Raw genomic sequence first — 19,777 nt, forward strand, 5'->3', positions numbered from 1 at the left:
TGTCAGGACGTATTTTGAGGCCTTGGGGTCATGCTCTCTGCATCTCAGGGGAGAGAGATCCTCCACATTCTTCCTCTGTGTGTGTGTGTGTGCGTGTTGCCCCAAACAGCCCACTCTCTTTGCTCTTTGACTCCAATGGCCATATAAGGCAGTCGACACCATGGTAACCACAGGGCTTGAATAGTAGTGTCAAATCCCTGGGACTGTGCGCGCACACACGCGCGCGCGCGCACACACGCGCGCGCGCGCACACACACACACACACACACACACACACACACATACAGCCTGTCCCCTCCCCCTCTGCACACACAGCTCCCTCCCTCCCTCTGGCTTGCTCTGCTTGATCTCCCTCTCTCTCAACACACACAAATAGGTCAGAGGAAAACAGACACACAAGAGGAGAGGGGGAGGCGAGCAGAAAAAGCTAACGCTGAGAAATCCAACCTGTCTCAGGCTCTGGCCATTTTCTTGACTCATAATTTGATTTCTGGACCCTGGAGAGACAGAAAGGGGGAAGAGAAGCACCCGTCTCTTCCTTCCACCCCCACCTCTCTCTCCCTCTCACTCTTTCTTTTTGAAAGGCTACACACACACACACACACACACACACACACACATACACAGGGACAAGGCCGCAAGTCATTAGTTCTTGGTGGGCAAGCACCGACAAAAGGCTGGAAGCCTGCATGGGTGCTTGGAGAGCAACCACGGGGAGGACAGGGGTCGACGCAGACCCCTCGCTTTATTGATTTTTTTTTTTTTTTGGCAAGGCAGCAACACAGAGGATATTGTCACAACTACTGGCGCTACAACAGAGAGGACTTCCTTGAGCTGAGCAGCTACTCGAACAGACGCTGTGTTGTGTATTTTGGAAGTCAGTCCAGATAGTCCACGTCACCGCCAGCTGCTGAGAAGAAGCCCACCACTTCATGAAAGTGATCTGTGGAATACCTTGATCGTGGGTCACAATGCTGCCGCTGAGAGGATTACAGAAGGAAGATCCAGAGGCAGCGCGGGGTTTAAGAGACACACAGCACGCCGGTGGTCACTCAGAGGTAAGCTCTGCATCATTTCTAGTTAGGATTTGAATGTGTGTGTGTATGTGTGTGTGTGTGTGAGAGAGAGAGAGCAAGGACAAATCCAGCAGTGTAGGGGTACTTTAAGAGGGGTGGTCAGAGGCTCTCCAGGCATGTGCTCAGGCGAGCTGCACAGAGGTCCTTTTTCAGCCATTACAGACAGAGCTGGGTGTGTGAGCCGCCTGCCTGATGGACCATTCTCACCTCATGTCATTAGCAAGTGCCAGTTTACTGACGTCTACCAGGACGTGCTGTGTTTGACTCTTTGTTTCCTGTGGAAGGTTGCGTGGCTGAGGCGAGCGCTGGACCAGGTTCATTATCTCACGAGTCGGTTTTGAAGGCAACAAAACCACCGAGAGCGAGCTAGCCGAAGAAGGGGACTTTCTGATTCACAAAAGTTGCCATGCTAGGAGTGTTTCCAGGTCATAGTGGAGTGGGAGGAGACTGAGACTGTTTTTTTTTCCCCCCTCCTGCCTCATCAAAGCCTATTTTTCTCTCATTGACATCTGTTAGCTTAGCATCTAGATGCTAAAAACTCCTAGCAAGCTAATGAGGCTCGCCCACTGAGAGGAAACACGCACTCGTCGGGCTTTTGGTATTTATGTTACCTTGACAGCAACCAGACATCTTGGCTGCCTGTCGCATTTTCTTCTTCGGTGGTTCGGTAACCAAGCGATGGCCATGGTGAGTGGGGGCTGGGGAGATCCCAATGGAGGCACCAACGGGCTGGGAGACAAGAGCTACCTGAGGGGGGAGGAGGAGGACGGCTCCCCTCAGGCGGGGGGCAGCGATATGGAGGCCGGCGACGACGACAAAGCCTGCGTGGTGGACTGCGTGGTGTGCGGGGACAAGTCGAGCGGGAAACACTACGGCGTGTTCACCTGTGAGGGCTGCAAGAGCTTCTTCAAGAGGAGCGTGAGACGTAACCTCAGCTACACCTGCAGGTGAGAGGGGCATGCTGGGTAATGTGTGTTCACACGCTGCTTCACCCCGATACTCCGTTACGTCAGCTACACAAGGATTAATCACAGGCGTTAGAAATCAAATTCATCAAAGAGTTTAATTTGCATAACACGTGGCTCTCCAACATGTCGAGTAAACAAACTGCATCTCTACCAAGACATTCGCCTTCATTCAATAAAATTCCCCCCAAATTACCGACGGAATGGAAACTGACTTGATATAAATTGTTATATATATATATGTGTGTGTAATATATACATTTCTATGGCAGATAGGGATGCCCAGTTATGGATTTTGCAGTTATTCGATATGGCAATATTTTAAAGCAGATTTGCCCCACAGCTGATATTTAAACATAACAACATTGTTTTGTATACAATATTGTTTGTATACAAATAAGTTCATATGACGTTCACGTTTTGTAACAAAACGATACAAATAGACTTAATACACGCCAAACAAATGCAAGCGTTTTGAGCTTGAAGAGGTGACGTTTTTCTTTATTGTCAAAACAGAAGCGACAGTTCATCAATCATCACCGATGATGAGCAACATAAATGTCTGAGTGGCGCCGTTTCATTTGCAAAACTGCCTAATATCTGCTGATACAGATGACCTGCAGATATCCTGCGTTCCGAACGGGGAAACATCTGGTAATCCAGTCGATGTTCATCGTATTAGTCCTGCTGGGTAATCAGGATCAGTTGAAAATGTCATTTTCTTCAAGGTGGTTTGAAGATTTTAGTGATCCTGTAATGAAAAATCGAACATTTTGTGTTTTTTTTAGCTGAGATTTAGACTGAGAAATTTTGCATCACAATTCTTGATTTTAAAAAAGAATTAATCCAAGATAATTTGACAAAAACAAATGTATGTGTATGTACATACACATGTATATTTTTATTTATGTGTATGTATATATATATATTCATATACATATATTATACATACACATATCTATCTATCTATCTATCTATCCATCTATATATATAGATATATCTATTTATATAGATGGATAAATGTGTATATGTACTGTATAAAATCAACAAACCTACTGTTTTCCATGAAATGACCTCATAAAATGGGCTGTTGTTGTATTGTTTGACTTTAAACTGTATTTCTTTCCATACTGGCTGCTGACTTGGTGTTGACCAGTTACTTCAGATTTTAGTCACAGAACAAAAACAAGCTCATTTGCTTTTAATGTGACAAAGCAGTTGTAGCACAAAATCCAGATGATCCATTGACAGCAGACCCAACAAGCAGTCAGTAGCTACTCTGTCATTTTTCATCATACAGACTCAAAATGTCATATTTAGGTTGCACGTTCATACAACCTAGTTTCCTGATGCATTATTAATGTTGCGGAGAATCATCGAGGGAGTGTTGGTATCAGTCTGCAGACACTCATCAAGCCTCGTCAGAGAATCTATAATGGCTCTTAATTGAAGATGATGACTTTGCGTTTCTCAGTTCACATTTATTAGCATTTCAATCATAAATGTTACAAATACAATTATTTCTCTCCTTCTGCAGGTCAAACAGGGAATGTCAGATAGACCAACACCACAGGAACCAGTGCCAGTACTGTCGGCTCAAGAAGTGTTTTCGTGTTGGCATGCGCAAAGAAGGTATCTGCCCATCCTGATCCGTAAATCTACCGTCCAGTCTGAGCAGACAAGAGGGATCGAAGACTATGATTGTGCTTATTTGATATTTCAATGGTGTAACTGAGCTCGTATGTCCTTTAGACAGCTGCTAATGCAAATAAGCTGCTCTAAAGGGGAGAAAAATCCCGGTTACATTTGCCTTTCTCATTATCTTCTGCTCCCTAACCTTGAGGAAATGTCAACAAGGCTGTCTGGGCCCTATCATGGCTAAGCTAGCCGTGCACGTCAGCTCAATGCCATGTGCTAAGTGGCTTAATCTAGTGGTTGCCTAAGAGTGACTGAGAGGGATGCATCGCTAAGACACCTGTGTCCCCGAGGCTTAATCCCCCGGTTGAAGCTGCTCAAATGCAGCTGCCTTGTTGGCTCGATCAGCCAGAATCCAATGTGTGATTTCACCTTAAGTGGTGAAGCCCCAGTGAGGCGTCACTCAACAGGTTGCTGATTGAAACACAGAAAATAATCAACGTAGTATTTTTTTGTTCTGGAATGCTCATAAACTGGAGGGCTGTAACAGATGAAACGGAGTGGTTTTGATTGGAGGATCGGATGTGTCAGGGTTGTGTTTTCCTCATACACACAGATCATAAACTTGCTTATGAGACTCATTATTGCTCCCTGAAGAGAAATTCAGTTTGCTTGACCGCCTCCACTGGGAGGTCAGAGGTCAGGGTTAGCCACAGAGCAGCATTCCTTTGGCTGCCAGGGGTTCACCAGCTTCCTCCAGGGATCTCCTGCAGGACACGTGTTGAGAAGGTCTCATCGGCGTCACAGCTCAGGATCTTTAGCCATGTTTCTGGCTCATGCGATATTTTGGAGAAGAGAAACAACTTTTTCTTCTTCAAGTGGTACTTGTCTACATATTGATAACCTTCGTCTAACCTGACGAACAGAAGAAGAAATTTCAACAGTTTCACCTGCCTTTAATCTAGAGGAATAGCTTCCTAATCGGGTCAATCCTGTCTGTATATAATCTGACGTACACTGCTGCCTGAACTCCATTTTAACTTTTTTCCCTTCTCTATTTCATTTCCCAAATCGCCTCCTTTATCTCCCCTTGTCCTTCACAATTTTCTCCTCTTCTTATCTTGTCCTGGCTTAACTTCCTCTCCTGTCCTCTCCGCTCCTCTCCCGCTCTTGCTCTTGCTCTTGCTCTTGCTCTTGCTCCTGCTCCTTCCCTCCCTCCCCTTTGTCCCCCAACCAAACTACAGCAGTTCAACGCGGTCGTATACCACCTCAGCCTAGCCTCAGTCCCTCCATCACACCTATAGGTGGCGTCAGTGGCCTTGGAGGTGGAGAATTCTATAACAACAACAATGGAGGGAGTGGTGGCGGTCAGCCAGTATCAGAGCTCATTTCCCAGCTGCTGAGAGCCGAGCCGTACCCCAGCAGTCGCTACGGGCACCAGTACAACCAGCAGGCGGGTCCAGATAATGCCATGGGTATCGACAACATCTGTGAGCTGGCCGCGCGGCTCCTCTTCAGCACGGTGGAGTGGGCCAGAAACATCCCTTATTTCCCCGAGCTTCCGGTGTCAGATCAGGTCAGTGGATGAAAAGGGTTTCTTATAGTTTCTTATAATTGAAAAATGACATTTACACAAAAGTGAAGGAACTTGTAATAATTATGACATGCATACCGTGAACATTTAAAATGGATGAGAAGAGTGCAGGGTCATCTGATTTACACAACCGCAGGTGGCCCTGCTGAGGCTGAGCTGGAGCGAGCTGTTTATCCTCAACGCCGCTCAGTCGGCCTTGCCCCTCCACATGGCTCCCCTTCTTGCCGCCGCCGGCTTTCACTCGTCGCCCATGTCTGCGGAGCGCGTGGTGTCCTTCATGGACCAGGTGAGGGTGTTCCAGGACCAAGTGGATAAGCTGACCAGACTGCAAGTGGACTCGGCGGAGTATAGCTGCCTCAAGGCCATCGCACTCTTCTCGCCAGGTGATTGTCCTTAACTGATCCCAGCTTTATCTGCTGTAGTTGTAACAACATGTTCCGCAAAAAACACGTGAGGGAGCTGGACTGGTTGACTTTTATTGATCCCGTGTAGGAAGAAACTTGCAATGCAGATGAATCCTTCCAAATATTCGAAATGAGAACGATTATGAACACTTGTTGCTATAATCATGTACAGTTAAACAGCCAAAATGACCAATGAACGATCAATTAAAATCATGATCCTCATTAAGGAATATTTATATCAGGGCTGTAACCAACCTAATAAAGTTGCTTATGTGTATCTTTGACTCCAGTGTCCCCAAGATTAGCTGTGCTAAATGGCAACAGTTTACCACAGTAATTGGCCATGTTCCCCCTCTGGCGCCATCTGCTGGCTCATCAAAGAAAGGGCAGTAACGTTTTACTGGAGGACCTGAGTAATAAGTCATGATATGAATCATTCTGCATCATTTTTTTTTTACTTTCAACTTGTCTCTGCTGCGTTCCAGATGCTGCTTGTGTGTGATACCTTTAAGAGCAGTCAGACCTTAGTCAGAACTAAATGAGCTCATGAGCTGCTTTGGGGGTTCAAATGTTTTCTTCAGGGTCAGAAGCTGATGAGGTACAATATTTCATATGTCCTCCTCAAGGGCATTCACTCTGGTGATTTGCTGGGATTTCATCCGTCCTCTCAGCTCATCACGACTCTTTACGTAACCTGCCCACACTATTGAGTAACTCCCTCCTCCTCCTCCTCCCCTCTCAGATGCCTGTGGTCTGACAGACCCGGTCCATGTGGAGTCTCTGCAGGAGAAAGCCCAGGTGGCGCTGACGGAGTACGAGAGGATGCAGTACCCGAGTCAGCCTCAGCGCTTCGGCCGCCTGCTCCTGCGCCTCCCCGCCCTGCGCGCCGTTCCCGCCAACCTCATCTCCCAGCTCTTTTTTATGCGCTTGGTAGGAAAGACCCCCATTGAGACGCTGATCCGTGACATGCAGCTCTCCGGAAGCTCAATCAGCTGGCCGTATGTCCCAGGACAGTAACCCCCTGATGGATGAGGTTTCCGTCTGGGATTAGTGACGACAAGGACCCGCGGGAAACCTCTTGACTCATCACTATCCATCTGTGTGGTTATCAAACTCCAGTGCCAGCTGGCCGTCACATGTCCTGTACTGTAACCGCTCTATTCCCCCTCATGAAACGAGCCCTCTGTCTCCACTCGGGCCTCCCGAGAAGAGACGAGCCGGTGCCAGGCTGGAGCGGTCTTATTGCCAGCCCAGTGGTTCTGGTGCCAGAGAACAGCTCTTCGTGCTGGCTCCGATATGGCCGCCACAGCCAGTCATGTCACCACCCACATGCCACAGAGACTAAAGACACTGCAGTTTCATGTAGAGGGCAGCAGCACCCTGCTACAAACCCATTTAGAGGACAAAACTGGCCTGCTACTGAAAGTCCCACACTGGGCCCATTTTGCGTTTTTAATAAATAACATTTCTGGTAACTCCACAACACAGCATTACTACTCTAAAGAGGCTGGAAGCATCGGAAAGCTGTGAGTGCACAGTGGACTCAGCACAAGGCAGTCTGGGGGCTCTTACCTCAACGCCGAGGACCGAGGCAAGGAAGCTCCTCAAGACAGAGAATAAAGTCAAACCAAGAAAAGAATCACCAAAGTGATCGTCCTCAGAGATGTTTTGAAATCCATCGATTGGTACACAAAGCATGGACACGGACTCTTGTGACTGCTTCGTGAACAATGCATTTTTTTTTTTTTAATTCACACACAGGGCTCGCCGTCGCTGTAGAAGAAGGTTTGAAACAGAAGCCACAGTTCCAAAAGCGGACTAATACCTCACTAACACGTCAGAATGCTTTAGTCTGATACGTTGTAAAAACACGAACCTCCGTTTGTTCACCAGAAACCGCCTTCTTTTTGACAACTGCCTTGTTATTCAGTATGAATTTGGGACACCTGTGAAATATGAAATGAGTCTTACAGGCATCACAATCATTTGTCTTTTTCAAAAATCCCCAAAAGTCCTTTTCACTTTTGAACGTGACTGACTGACTGACGGGGGAATTCATTCTTTTAATAAACAAGAAATGATTTGGAAAGAGCTCTTTTTGTTGGAGAAACAGCAGGCTGCCAGGTGAATTCATCCAACCAAGGTTTCGGGTTGAAAGTAAAATAACTGGGAGCAGTTGATCAGAGAGTTTATCACCAACACTACCAGTTAAATACCAGTTTCTGGGGGAAACGATCCCTATTAAAATGTGTATATATTGAGGTCGACTTTGTCTTTTCTTTTCTTTTTTTTTTGTTCGTTTTTTCTTTTTTTTTTTTTGCATGTTCAAATGTTTTGGATCTCTGCTGAGTTGTTTCATTTTTACATTATGTAATTCATTTACATATTAAAGTATTGCTTTCACTGTTAGCTCCTAAATGTTTTTATATATGTATTTACATGAAAAATACCTCTTGTCATCTGTTTGGATGTCAAAAAAAAAGAAGCTTCTCTTTACGCTACCACGGCTGATGCGACACAAATGGAGGGGGAGGGTTGGTCTCGTCTCTGGAGTCACCGAGCGAGCGACTGATGGGGTGACCTTGAGTCCTACTGGGTGATACTCTGGTGGAACAACTGCACTGGGAGGATCTTCAAAACCAAAACTTATGTCGTGAGATGAATGAAGTCGGGCCCTGTTTCGCTGGTCCACCGGGACTTACCTCACGCTGGTACTTCAAGAGGCAAGTTTACTAAATCGTTAATAAGATATATATATATATAAAAAAAAAAGAAAATCAGTGTTTATTGATGAAAAATAAGCTCCGCCTCTTGATTTACCACCAGGCCCTGAAAGTTGTCAGGATATTCTTCTTTTTGTCCTCAAACTTACACAACCATCTCGTACAAAAAAAAAAAATTAAAAAAAGGATAAATATACTATTAATGTTTTCTTATCTTTGTGTTTCTGAATTCTTAAGTTTTCAAATTTTATGTGTATGGCAAGGTTATTAATTAAAGAATCAAAAGGTGACGATGTGTCTTTTGTTATGTTTGTTTTCTCAGACTTCTTGGAGAAAAAGAAAGTGTTGTAATTACATCTGTATGAAGAATGCCAAATAAACACTGCAACATGAAACGTCTACTCGAATTTATAACTCAGGGGGCTTCGTTCATGGCAAAAATCAATTTCATACAAAACCAAATGTTCATTCCTTTTCAAACAATTAGGCAGTGAAATTGTCACAGTAGAATCGGGAGGTGTAAAGTCCAGTAGCTCGGCCAGAATTCTGTTCTGGCAGCTGCAGAAGTTGTAAACATGAAGGTCAAAACCGGCAGCGGGTCAGTGACTGTGGGGCCAGCTTGAGGGCCTCAGAACATGAACGCTGCTTCATCCGTCTCCAGCGTTTGCAGACACGCTAACAAAGGCCGCGGTCGTAGTTTCTCACCAGACGTTTGATGTGGAAAAGTTTTTGCCGTAGTTCTTTGTTCTCCTTTTTCTTTGCTTGATAGTCTGGCATCTGAGGGAAAGAAGAGTTTCATCAAGCGAGTATCCAATAAAATACATATTCTTAAAAAACATCCTTGTGAGCTACTTATTATATCCATGTGTGTGTTTTTGTGCTGTAATTAGGTCGAACACAGAATTAATTCATTCTTCATAACAGCCTATAAGTTGTTAGTTTACAATGTACTTTGAATGCTCATAAGTCCCTTTTTAAGAGCTGGCCTGTAATTAAGTGGTGCATTCATTTGTTTAATCTGCACACTGAAGTGTAAAGGAGACACATGGCGCTTTTACACAGTCACTTGCCAAGAGAAACTCCAGGAAGTCACTTCTCCCGGCCAAGAAATGTTAGCTTTGCTCTCAGCCGCGCTAGCTGTTTCCAGCTTCGATGCTAGGCTATGCTAGCTGGCTGATGCTGTGCCAGTTGAATCTATCATCTGCCACACAGAACCAAAGTGAAATGAGCCTAAGAACGTCTGACTACTTGGTCACAGTCACGTGATGACCCTGCAGGGTCCACTCACCTTTTTCAGGTCTTTCAGGCGGTTATACTCATCTGCTACACCCTGAAAGAGGAAATACAAGTTCTCTTTGTACAGTCTGATGATTTTATTTAATAAACGCAATGTACAAAATACAAAATTAAAGCTAAATACAAATTATTTTGCCTATTTGCACCCAGAAATGTCAGATGTATGAAACTGCTTCTGTACTACTTGATGTGTTTTTGTTACATTTGCTCGTTCTGCAGTTTCATTACATGGCGGTTGTCTCTGTACCTGGTATTTGATGGAGCTCTCGTCCAGGGTGTCCAGCTCCCGGCTCAGCTTGTGCATCTGGTTGCTGATGTCATCCATTTCTTCACACAGACTCTTGTAGCGAGCCAGGTTGGAGTCAAACTCCCTCTTGTACTGCCGGCGCTGCTGGTCTGAAATGATCTCTGGGTACCGCCTTGGGACGAGGGTGAACATGAACAAATGAAATGATCCTTAAATCCAAACTTGAATTTGCTTCTTCTGCAAGTTTTAAATGAGAAACATCGGCCAGTTTGCCTTACAGTCACTGGCAAGTATTTGTGGTGTTACAACAATGTTCTCAGAAATAATATGAACTTTTTTTGTTTTTGTTTCAGGCCAAGTTTGATATTCTTATTAATTATGGAAAGTAAAGCCAGAAGAAAGTCATCCTTCTCACTGATTAATTTCTAAAAATTCAGCCTTGCCCTACAAGGTTTTTTTTTTTTTTTTTTTTAACCATATGCTTATTTTCTGGCTTCAAGCTGTTGATGTTCTTCGAAAGTCATTAATGTGAGTCTTACAGTTAAACTGTTCAATAAACGCATCATAGCAGGTCTAATTTTAACATTCACATTTTTGTATTGTGTGACATCTTTCAACTATCGGCACGAAGAGAGCGCATCCCTCCAACAAGATGGCAGCGTGGATACAGAGCGCAAATATAGTTTAGTCAAAAACAACGGCTGCCAAAATAAAAGGTCTTCCAGATCTCCCATCCAGAACACGATCCATTTCATATCTGAGAGTGTGTTACTGATCCCTCGAATTCTGGAGTTCCCGCACCTTCCAAGTGCAAGTTTTGGGCACACGTACATACAGGCAGGGTCAAAAATAGCCGAATATAAAAATGTATTTAAAACTCAAGCAGTATTTCATAGTAGTGATAGTACTGTTTGTAATAATTATGGCCTTTTTAAAAGTTTTTAAATCTTTTTAGATGTACCCCCCATTTTCACTATAACCCCTGTTTTAATTTAAAAAACAATGAACAAAAAATTTCAGCAAAATATGCTGTTTTTCTTTTTTTAGATATTAACAATTGAATCAAAAATATTTATCTCAGCATCTTTACCTTGATTTCTTATCGTGTCTTACTTGTCTATTTGGTTTTTTTATATACTTTTTAATTTTCATGGGTTCTTTCAGTGACACACAATAGGACTGCTTGTATGAAATGCACAGAAACTCAGTCTGGATGGTAAAGACAGGACTGCAGGATGACTTCACCTGTAGAGGTCCTCCCTTTGGTCCCAATCCAGCTCGTTACCAGTGTCTCCACCAGTGGTGTAACCTGTTTCATACTGGGACTCCACCATCTCCTCAGCAGCAGCCCGGGCCCCCCTGCTCCTCCTCCGGTCTCTCTTATCCCGGTGAGGAGGATTCTTCATGCTGTCAGCCTCACAGGAGGAGCTGCTGGAGCAAACTGGAGCGCTGTTCTGATACACAGGCTCAGTTTCACAGAAACTGTGGAAGAACAAGACACAATATTTCTGTACTTTTCCAAAAAAAAGTGCGAAAAAAAGGGTTTTTAAAGCGAGGATTGTAAAATGTTCCTGTGTGTCTGTTGATCACAGGTGCAAAGATGTGCACACATATTGGACGCTGAACTCGACAACATTTTCCTGAAGAATGGCAGGCGTATGCAGCGTTGTCGTCTAATTTACGGCGATGATTCCCGCCACCCCTCCCTCCACGCCTGTCGGCTACACACCCCATAACGGCATGCACCAACCCCGAAAACCACCAGCATCCTAATCAACGTGTACACACACTGGAAGCCATTATCCAGACAGGTTTATATGGGAGGATTGAACAGTAGGTTGCTTTAAGTGGTTCTACTGAATCCAGGCGCTGTTGCGGTGTTTACCCTGCACAGCCCCGTGTATCACACAGACTACACTACTGAGCGCGTGCCATCCTGACACACCCTCGCCCCTCAGACCCCAGACTCCAAACTCATCACTGCACTTCCTGGATGTCACAGCCGAGCCCACGCCAAGTTTGAATGAATATTGTTGAGATAATTGAGTCCTAGACAGACGGACAGACAGCTTTTGCAGTTAGATTTTATAATGATAATAGTACAGAACCCATTCAACAAAGTGTGCATTCTTATGATTGTCATCGTGAGTCTGCAATATTTTATTCCATTCTTCTCCATCTTACAGGAGTCTCTTCCACAGAAAACTGGAACATGTGTCTTTTTTCTGCTCGGACCATTCTGTGGTGTTCATGGAGTCCTCAGGTCTAAGCATCAACTCACCCGTTGCTGTTGTAATTTCCCTCCAAGTGGATGCTGACTGCTCCGTTGCTGTTGGAAACGGCACTCTTCTCCTCCCTGAGGTCAGATGCTGCTCTCTCTGATATAACAACAGTCGGCGCCAACTGTGTGCTGTGCTCCTCTCCAACGTGGCTTACCTAAGACATCCAGACAAACCACCGTCAGTTTCCCCGTGATACAGAAGCAGACTGCAACAATAGGCCGTCAGGAGCAATTCGGGGCTCAGTATCTCGCTCAAGGATACTTCAACACAATCACCGGGGGAAGTGAGGATCAAACCAGCGACCCTTCGGTTGCACGACAGCCACTCTACCTCTGAGCCAGCTGTTACTGTATACATTTCAGTTATTGTGTAAAGAGCATCATGTAGTATCACAGTCTTTTACATTCCCAGAAAGAGAGAGAATCCTTTAAATAAAACATTACAAAAAGCAACACAAGAAAAAGACTAGTAAACGCTAAAGCTGCATTATGTCTGGCGTAATCTGCCGTCACACATCATATTGCATCATTAATGCCTTCGGCTCGTTGGCCTACATCTGGATTAGATTGAATGATGGTCTAGCGAGCTGACGCCACCATCAGCCTGTGAAACAGATCTCATGAACGCTCAGATGGGGGATGATCCTCTGTGAGGTGAAAAGCTCCTGAAGCCGCAGGGAATCGGATACTGGGTAGCAGACAGCTGAGGAGACAGGCTCTGAGATTCTGGAGAGAGCTAGCAATTATTGTATTTTACACTCCAGCTAGTATTTGTGTCACTGTGCCAAAGTTAAAACACTGAGAACTAACATCCCTCACATCTGGAAGTACTCTGAGCCCTGAGGGTCTTTCCTGCCATCACTGAGTGGAAAATCACTAACTTGATACTTTGGTTCATATTTTTTCTGTGTCTGGTACATGAAGGGACTCACTTTTTGTTTTGAAAAATGAATAAAATATTATGGATTGTGTTTTCATTTAGCTTTTTATGCCTCTGAGCCCAGCAAAAGCTGTGGGCGTTACGTTTGCAGGTTGTCCATCCGTACCACCAGTCTATCATAAACACAGTACCTCTGGAGGGACTTCCTACAAATACTGGCCTCAAATACCATCCGGGTCTGAAGAGTTGCCTGAAAATTGGGTAGTCAAAGGTCAAGTCAATATGACTATGACAACTGCAATGTGTTATTTCTAAGTTGTTTTTTTTTTTTTAAAGCAGTACTGAGCCAGATATATCTGGAACATCATCACCTTCACCTTGCAGAACTCAGCTTCAATAGTTCGTCAGTACGGATGACCCAGACCCCAGAGGTTAACGATCAACTGACAGATTGATTTGACAGTTGTATTTGAGTGGCTTAACTCTTTACTTTTAGGGCTTCTAATGACGGGTTTCGTTAGTGACTGACACTAAACGTGATAAACAGGTATGTTAGACAGTCCCACATCAAGTTCAAAAAGTCCAACTTGATGTTTTTAAATTATTAAAGAAACACAAACCCTGACTTTTAAAAGCTGCAACCAGCGAACAGAAATGAATGAACAAATCCATGTTTGGGGTTGATAATGACGATCTAATCCGTGCTTCACTAATGATGCTGTCGCAACTATAACACAAAACAAAGCCATATCTCCTTTACATATTTCATAGGTTCTATTTTTTGACATAAAAAACTGATTCTATTTATAGTATTTGATCTATAGATGAATATAAGAGCACATGTGTTGCCAGGCATGTTTATAGTCTCCCATTTTGAAATCTCAAATTTGTGCTTTGGGCCGTCTCCATCTTGGAATTATGCAGCCGAAGGTGAGCATATTTGAAACAGATTGTGGAGCTCGATTGGAGTGGAGTTGGATATGATAATGAGCACTCTGTCTATTACTTATTCATGAAGTACAATTCATAAAAAAAAGAATATCATGCCGCGCTGAAGACTTGAAAATACAGATTGAGTTAATAAAATCATCAGGTTTACTGAGATCTTTTTTTTTTTTCCTGCAACCCCAGAAGTCGCCCTCTGCTGGCCAGAAGAAACAATGCAGGTGTAAGTATTACTGCTGGCTTCACTTATCATACCGAAAAGTTCTGCCTATCAATTATAATCTACATTTTATGCTGGAATGTCAGACCTAATGGAGTTGGTCCTAAAATTCATTCATTCTATCCATTTTCAAAAGTGATGCTGTAAATTTCTCTGAGACACTGCTCTATACTGTGATCACAACCGCATAATTTCTAAATGACCTCTTTTTTTCTGTTCTCTTAAATCAAAATGTATCTGAAAACACTTGGAAACAACTCTTAAGCTGAGAGTCCAATCTGCAGCAGCAAGACGCAGCCCCCGTGCAGACTGAATCATTTACCGCCGGGTTCTCTGTGGGGATTCACGCAGCAACACCGAGGCAACTCAAGCCTTTTTATACATTATACATGCCACATACATTATATATGCCTCCCTGCTCCCTGCAAGGCAAGCATCTATCCAGCAATACAAGAGTGCCCCAGAATAGGGTCTGCAGCGCGATGTAACAACTTTACAATGGCAGGCGGAATGTAGGCCAAGACTTCACCAGATACACAAATGATTCTTCCCTTCCAATAAAGCGTCATGGTGGAGAAGAAACATTCCTGGTACTCTGCTTCTGTGGAACATTTCATCACTGCTAAATACAACATGAGGCTGCAGCCGTGGAGCATCGCACCAGCATGACTAGCTGCTACATGCTAACTGGTCTGCAGAACATGGAACATGATCTGCGGTCGGTAAGGTCAACTGTAGATGTTGTACGCGTGGACAGGTTAACACCTGAAAAAGCTACATACAGCGTGTACCATGTGACGCTTGTACAAAGTGAAATGTTGTGCTTGGAGTTGAAGCTCCGCTCAGCACATTAACTGTTGCTGATGTGTGACAGGTTTGATTGCCATGTTTGCATGGGTTATTGTCAATGTAGGCCCTAAATAAAAAACAAAACAAAAACCTGATGCTGATATAGATGAAAAGTCAGGAGTCTATTAAAAAAATAGAATTTACTAAATGGTTTTTTTGCCTTTGAAGTACTCAAAAATAGGAATCTTGAGCTCCATTAACAAAAGCCTTTGATACATTATGGCTGCTCCGTTAAAACAACGCTAATGTGTTCCAGCCAAAAAGGCCTTCAAGGCCTCCTTGCAACAGATATTGTTGATTTGTTCCCAACTTTGAGAGCACCAGAGGGACAGTTCTTTCCACCCAGCCAGCACTCAACACACCTGGCTTTGAGAGCCTGGTTTAATTAAGCTTGAAGCTAATGGCTAACAACAGCTTTACCGTCAAAACAAGTCTAAAGCTGTCTAAAAATGTCCTTTGAAAACCCTCAAGTGCATCACCTGGTATAACCCATGTCTTCTTTGTCTAGCCGTGTGCTCAGTAAACCCTAAACACTTTGATTTGAACAAAGACACAAACCAAAACACTTTTCAGTTGAACTCACTCCTGCGCACTCCGTCATGGTTGCACGACTGGAATTAAATCAAAGGGTCTGTGGTTACTGAGCATACAGCTGGACAAAGAAGACATGGATTATACCAGCTGATGCACATACCAGACAATGTGCTTGAGGGTTAGTAATTGGACATTTCTGGGCACATTTGCTGTTCTTCTGTCACTGTTGTTAGTTGTCAGTCACCTAAACCTTGGAGCTGAATATACATGGCTGTCTCTGCATTCCGGGTTCATAGAAATGTGATTCAAGAGGGGGAAAAAAATGCATTCACAAGCTGAAGACCCCAATTTGTGAGTGCTTGAAAGGTGAGAAACACTTGGAAGTTCTGAGAAAATAAATCTGTCCCGAATTTCACGGCAATCCGTCAGTTTGTTTAACTCAAACACCAAATATCAACCTTGTGTCGGTAAATGACCATCCATCCGTCATCCATCCATTTTCTACAGCTTATCCTGTTCAGGGTCACGGGGGGGCAGAGCCTATCCCAGCAGCCTTTGGTGAGAGGCGGGGTTCACCCTGGACAGGTCACCAGTCCATCACAGGACCAACACATATAGACTAACAACCATTCACACTCACAGTCACACCTACAGTCAATTTAGAGTATCAATCAGCCTCGTCCTCTCTTGATGTCTTTGGACTGTGGGAGGAAGCTGGAGTACCAGAGAGAACCCACACAGGAACAGGGAGAACATGGAGACTCCACACACTTGCTGTGAGGCAGCAGTGCTACTCACTGCACCACTGTGCCGCCTCGTCAGTAAATGTGTGGATGAAAATATCTGTTCAATCAAACGGAAATGTGACGCCTGGCTTTTAACAGGAGCCTCCTGGCCTGTTTCTTTTTCTTCATCGGTGCTTGTCATCAGTTTCTTTACTCTCTGCAGTTCTTATCACAAGGCTGGTTAATGATCAGTCAGAGTGAAACCTGGGTGTGCCAAAGATAAAGACCAGCATTGTCGGAGTTAAGAGCAGCTGAGAGATTGTGACACGTCGTGGTCACTCGTGAAAAATGGATCATGTTTGTGTGAGATGTCAAGTGACATCAGGGGCTGTTGTTTCCTCACTTGGCAGAAAAAAAGCTTAAATAAACTTAAACCACATGGATTCCAAAAGTCCTGAGGTACCATGAAGAAGTAAGTAAAGCATCGGTTTTACCCACCCAGTCTTGTACGTCCCGCCCCTCAGGCCGCATGACCAGTGGCTTGTCCCAATAGATATTAGCTTTGCCGTGGCGCCAAATCTTGCTACGGGTCTTGTAGGCGTAGAACGCAGACAGGGACAGGGCCAACACCACCATGAGACCCAACACCAACGCTACCGCCTGAGGAACAAGAGTGACTTAGAGGATTCACAATCAAATAAAACAGAAAAGAACAGTTCCACTAACCTCCTCAGGGTCCATGTAGCAGTAGTGGTGCAAGTACTGATTGTACATGGGGTACCCCCCAGGAAAACCCGCCCCCACGCTGCCACTGAGGCTGGGGGTGCCCTGGATGTTCTGGCACATCATCAGCATGGGGTTGTAGAGCATGCTTTGTGAGCTCTGAGACATCGGGTTCACCCCGATCACAAAGATGATGTCGATGATGCCCTGGAATTCAAGAAGATGGTCAGGCCCCCCCCTCCCTTCATGCTCTTGCTTGTATCGTGTCATTCAAGCATTTCTTTAAGCTGTAGAAATGTGTTGTTGCCATGAGAACTTCAGACCAAGGTATATCTGCAATGACTAAACCTGACCTGACTTTAGCTATAAAGAGAGAGATTCACATTGCAGGGGCAGGGATTGGACTCAGTAGACCAGAATGCAACGTATCTACACGACTTGTGTATTGCTGCTTTTCTTCCGCGTTTAATTTAGGTGTTAAGTCTTTGATGAGGAAGACTCACCTGAAGCACCGCTAAAATGATATCACAGATGAACACAGCGAGGTAGAACCTGCATCCTCTCATGGCCTGAGACCGAGAGAAACTCCCCACCAGAAACCCCAGCGAAACCAGGAAGTTGATCGACGCCATGGAGATCATCGCCGCCTTGGCAGACTGCGGCGTCATGTAGGAGCTGCTGTATCCATAACTGCCTCCGTAGTATCCTGACCCTGCCCCTACACTCCCTGTGGCCCCACCACCGTAGCCCCCATACCCAAATCCATTCATGTCCCACACCAAGGTGGATGCCACAAAGGCAAAGATAAGGAAACACATGAGCGCTATGGTTCCCTGGAAGGTTTTGACGAAACCAGGAGGAGAGAACCAGCGGTAGAAGTGTTGAGGCTTCTCCTCTTGGAAGTCTGGGGGGAGTGTGTAGGCGTAGGGGATGTAGTGGCTCTGGGGGGAGTGGACGCTTCTTGGGGGATAGAAGCTGTGAGAAGTGGTGCTGAAAGGCGGGCTGTACACGGGGGGGCTATCATAGTGCCGGGGCTCATACATGGTTCAGTTTCACAGTTACACCAATTCCACCTGGAACAAGAAAAAAAAAGACCATTAGACATCAGAATCAACCAAAACCAAAACAAAACCAAACACCTTCTCAGCACCGGCACCCACTTCTCTGACCTTCATTCACCCCAGCCTACCCCGGACACTGCTCTCCCGTATCGCTGTCCCACACTTCATCACTCCAGTGGAACTCAATCCAACAGGCTTCAATAATTCAGACAGACAGCGGATAAGAGGTGAGCAGGGGCAGCCATGTGCGGTGCTCACTGGGGACAACCACAGACGTGTCCCTCCACTCTGCTGCTTCCCCATTACCTTTAAAACGCGTCAACTTCCGTTATCAATATCTCATTTGATTGAGATTCTAAATTATACAAAGACGCTGAAAAATAACACCAAAAAGGACATTATTATTAACGAACGAACCCCACCAGCAGCAGGTAATTCAATATGTGAGCAGGACAAAGCTCAGTATTTGTTCGGTTGCACATCAAAGTAGATGAGCTCTGAGGCCTCACTTCTTCATGTTCACCCTTGAATCACTTTCCAGTTTAGTGCTCCCCCCCCCCAAAAAAAACTGCTCAAAAGGAATTTCAAGCCTTTTCACAACAGTTTTAAACTAATATTTAATAACTTTAGATAAATAATTAGCGAGGTAAATACCCAGCTATTGCATTCAACAACGCTTCATAAACCACCATCACAAAGCAATTATCAATGCTAAAATGCCTGTCAACGTACCCAGGTGATAACAGGCGTCCCACCTCAGGCCGGGAGGCTCCCCCTCAGAAGACACACCGTTCGCTTTAGACCTCCAGGGTTGTCACCATCGCCATTTTCCATCCTAAAGAATTTGACTTCCATATAAACAACGAACTCTGCGGAGCCTCCTGAAGCACAGACGGGCCGCAGCCACTCGGCAGGCTGTCGCTCCCCCAGGCCTGACCCCGGTCCGCCTGCCCCTGCCCCTCCCTCCCTGACGAGAGTTCACCATGGAGTAAAAGATTAACGCCCGCATGATGCGGTACGAGCGTCACCTCCAGCACCGCAGTATCCAACGTGATGGAGGAGAGTTTGCTGCTTTTTTTTTTTTTAATGGTATTGTATGGAACAGTAGGATATTATTATAATTACAGAACTATCAACAACAATACTACAACTGATACTATTTATACGTTCTATTTTTAATTATTTGGCACGCTTTTACACAATTAAGCTTTTACCTAAGAGTGTGGCGGTATATATAAAATATATATAAATATACGTCATCGTAGCAGGCATGATAAAAACAAGACAACAACATGTTTTCAATAAAGTTTGTCATAAAGTTCATTTCTTGTTTTGTTTTTGTGTAAAATCTACATCGACCTGATACGGAAGCGTTATAACGTCACTGATAACAGCGGATATCGGTAATATCGAGAATATTTATATCGGCCCAGTTTTGCTCAAGTCTCTTTGCTAATCACTTTTTGTTTATGCCAAGGAAAAACATACAGACAATATTTATTTTGAAGGCTTTTTCAAATGTTATGGAAATATAGATAAATGTCCCTTTTTAAATTCAAGGTGTACTTTTTTTAATACAGGAAATATTGGTAAAAATTGCTTATCCAACATTATAAATA

The 19,777-nt window shown here is 44.5% G+C and overlaps 2 protein-coding genes across 6 annotated transcripts; one reads left to right on the forward strand and one right to left on the reverse strand.

Moving 5' to 3' along the window:
• The first annotated feature begins 381 nt into the window (after positions 1 to 381).
• On the forward strand, positions 382 to 8,792 carry nr2f6a (nuclear receptor subfamily 2, group F, member 6a). 4 transcript variants are annotated; one of them, XR_015115745.1, is made up of 7 exons: positions 382 to 1,058; positions 1,361 to 2,023; positions 3,579 to 3,673; positions 4,921 to 5,252; positions 5,407 to 5,653; positions 5,965 to 6,272; positions 6,417 to 6,552. XR_015115745.1 is itself a non-coding variant. In XM_086203332.1 (6 exons), the coding sequence occupies exons 2-6, from the start codon at positions 1,755 to 1,757 to the stop codon at positions 6,689 to 6,691; spliced, it is 1,218 nt and encodes a 405-aa protein (XP_086059458.1). In that variant the 5' UTR covers positions 382 to 1,058; positions 1,361 to 1,754; the 3' UTR covers positions 6,692 to 8,792. The 4 variants fall into 4 exon arrangements, 3 of the variants coding, with proteins under 3 accessions (XP_086059458.1, XP_086059460.1, XP_086059459.1); XM_086203332.1 differs by lacking the exon at positions 5,965 to 6,272 and having other exon boundaries at positions 6,417 to 8,792; XM_086203334.1 differs by lacking the exon at positions 5,965 to 6,272 and having other exon boundaries at positions 4,924 to 5,252; positions 6,417 to 8,792.
• LOC147261353 (occludin-like) lies at positions 8,038 to 19,097 on the reverse strand. Of its 2 annotated transcripts, none has more exons than XM_086203331.1 (9): positions 18,914 to 19,097; positions 17,601 to 18,170; positions 17,101 to 17,304; positions 16,873 to 17,034; positions 12,222 to 12,376; positions 11,186 to 11,422; positions 9,941 to 10,112; positions 9,686 to 9,727; positions 8,038 to 9,174 (listed from the first exon to the last, which is right to left on the reverse strand). In XM_086203331.1, exons 2-9 carry the CDS (start codon positions 18,138 to 18,140, stop codon positions 9,073 to 9,075), a joined length of 1,614 nt encoding a protein of 537 aa, XP_086059457.1. In that variant the 5' UTR covers positions 18,141 to 18,170; positions 18,914 to 19,097; the 3' UTR covers positions 8,038 to 9,072. The 2 variants fall into 2 exon arrangements, with proteins under 2 accessions (XP_086059457.1, XP_086059456.1); XM_086203330.1 differs by having other exon boundaries at positions 8,039 to 9,174; positions 18,891 to 19,097.
• Positions 19,098 to 19,777: the final 680 nt, after the last annotated feature.

This window comes from Aulostomus chinensis, chromosome 5 (assembly GCF_037954235.1).
Source record: "Aulostomus chinensis isolate RoL2024-O1b breed Wild chromosome 5, RoL_Achi_v1.0, whole genome shotgun sequence".
Taxonomy (NCBI): domain Eukaryota; kingdom Metazoa; phylum Chordata; class Actinopteri; order Syngnathiformes; family Aulostomidae; genus Aulostomus; species Aulostomus chinensis.